The sequence below is a fragment of the Varanus komodoensis genome, unplaced genomic scaffold (assembly GCF_004798865.1).
Source record: "Varanus komodoensis strain SLA01 unplaced genomic scaffold, ASM479886v1 scaffold11, whole genome shotgun sequence".
Taxonomy (NCBI): Eukaryota; Metazoa; Chordata; class Lepidosauria; order Squamata; family Varanidae; genus Varanus; species Varanus komodoensis.
In genome coordinates this window covers 2,905,556-2,907,655 of record NW_025335317.1, presented here as the reverse complement: position 1 = coordinate 2,907,655, position 2,100 = coordinate 2,905,556, and the positions used below count along the sequence as shown (strand labels likewise).

Here is a 2,100-nt window from a genome sequence, read left to right as displayed (position 1 = left end):
GAGCTGGGCCCGGCCCACGAGGGCGCCAAGGGCCTGCTGGCGGGCGCGGCGGCGGCGGGCGCGGCGGCGGCGGCGGGCGCGGCGTCGTCCGCCTCCTCGGACTCGGGCTGCAGCGGCAGCAGCACGGCCACGTCGTCGGCCGCCGCCGCCTCGGTGCTGAGCTCCGGCCTGGTGGCGCCCGTGTCGCCCTACAAGCCCGGGCAGACGGTCTTCCCGCTGCCGCCGGCCGGCATGAGCTACCCGGGGACGCTGGCCGGCGCCTACGCGGGCTACCCGCCGCAGTTCCTGCCGCACGGCGTGGCGCTCGACCCCACCAAGTCGGGCAGCCTGGTGGGCGCGCAGCTGGCCGGCAGCCTGGGCTGCAGCAAGGCGGCCGGCTCCAGCCCCCTGGCGGGCGCCTCGCCGCCCTCGGTGATGACGGCCAGCCTGTGCCGCGACCCCTACTGCCTGAGCTACCACTGCGCCAGCCACCTGGCCGGCGCGGCCGGCGCCTCGTGCGCCCACGAGCAGGCGCTCAAGCCCGGCTACCCGCTGGTCTACCCGGCGCACCCGCTGCACTCGGTGCACTCGTCGCTCGGCGGCGCCACGCCGCCCTCGCTCGCCGGCCACCCGCTCTACCCGTACGGCTTCATGCTGCCCAACGACCCGCAGCCGCACATCTGCAACTGGGTGTCGGCCAACGGACCGTGCGACAAGCGCTTCGCCACCTCCGAGGAGCTGCTGAGCCACCTGCGGACTCACACGGCCTTCCCGGGCTCCGACAAACTGCTCTCCGGCTACCCCGGCTCCACGTCCCTGGCCAGCGCGGCGGCGGCGGCCGCGGCCATGGCCTGCCACATGCACATCCCCACCTCGGGCGCGCCGGGCAGCCCCGGCGCGCTGGCGCTGCGCAGCCCGCACCACGCCCTGGGACTGAACAGCCGCTACCACCCGTACTCCAAGAGCCCCTTGCCCACCCCGGGCGCGCCCGTGCCGGTGCCCGCGGCCACGGGACCCTATTACTCGCCTTACGCACTGTACGGGCAAAGACTGACTACAGCCTCCGCCTTGGGATACCAGTGAGTGTTCGGGGGCTTCTCGGGGGGTGTTGCGGCCGGAGCGGGAGGGGGAGCGCGCAGCCGGAGAGGCCGAGCAACGCTTCTGGGGGAAGAGCAGGAGGCGACCCTCGAAACTTTCTTAAAAATGCAGACAGACAAAAGAAAATTGAAACCTGACTTTTTTATATCTATATAAAGATAGTGTTCATCTTGAGGACTGGATCCATGGGCACTGTATTTATTTATGTTAGCTTCAAGCGGGACAATGAATCAATAAAAGTGCATTACGTAACTTCAGCTCAATAGGCTTAAAGGAAAAAAAATTAAAGTGGAAACACCCGTTGTAGAATATAAATAAATAAAAGGAAAACAAAAATAGAGGTCTTCTCTTTAATGTTACTTTAAAATTAATATGATTGTATTGTACGTTTTTATTTAATGTCTCATTGGGGTTGGGTGGGAAAGCACCTAAATGCATGTCTCCTAAAAACAGCAACACTTAATCTGCAATTTGTCAGCTTGAATTTCAAATTGCAATTATTTTTGACGTATACCATCGCAGAAAGAAAATTGGTATTTTTTTGTATGAATTCTGGAAAAAAGGAAACCCAACAACTCTATTCCAAAAACCTCCATTTGCCTTATTTTTGTTCTTTAAAAGGAACACTTGACTATTTTTTAATTTCTAAGTCCACCCTATAAAAGGGACAGAAACAAGGATGACGTCATGTATTTAAAACAATAGACAATGTATTGCTTTAAAAGATTAAAATTCCGTATATTTGATGTATTAAAAAGGTTTTACTTTTCTTTTGAAATCACTTTCTGGAGTCTGTTGTAAATATACCTAAATGCAGCCTGGTTGGAAAGTAGCAAAAAGAGGGAAAATACCTAAGTGTTGGTTAAATTTAATAAGTTTGATTGTCCAATATTTTGCCTTTTAGAGGACAGAGTATCCTTTCCTTGCTCTTTTGCCGTCGGGACTGGCATTTTAAATTAGGAAGCCCGGGGGCCGGCTGAACCTCCTCGGCATTGTCTCGGGAAAAAGAAAGCTTTTTGCCGC

The 2,100-nt window shown here is 56.7% G+C and overlaps 1 protein-coding gene across 1 annotated transcript in view; it reads left to right on the top strand.

The window, feature by feature from the left end:
* The window catches only part of ZNF503 (zinc finger protein 503), a 2,966-nt gene extending 1,120 nt beyond the window's left edge, over window positions 1–1,846 (top strand). The window contains exon 3 of the mRNA XM_044420056.1: window positions 4–1,846. Within this exon, the coding sequence (XP_044275991.1) occupies window positions 4–1,062 (1,059 nt within the window). The 3' untranslated portion in view covers window positions 1,063–1,846. The remainder of the gene's footprint in view (window positions 1–3) is intronic.
* Window positions 1,847–2,100: the final 254 nt, after the last annotated feature.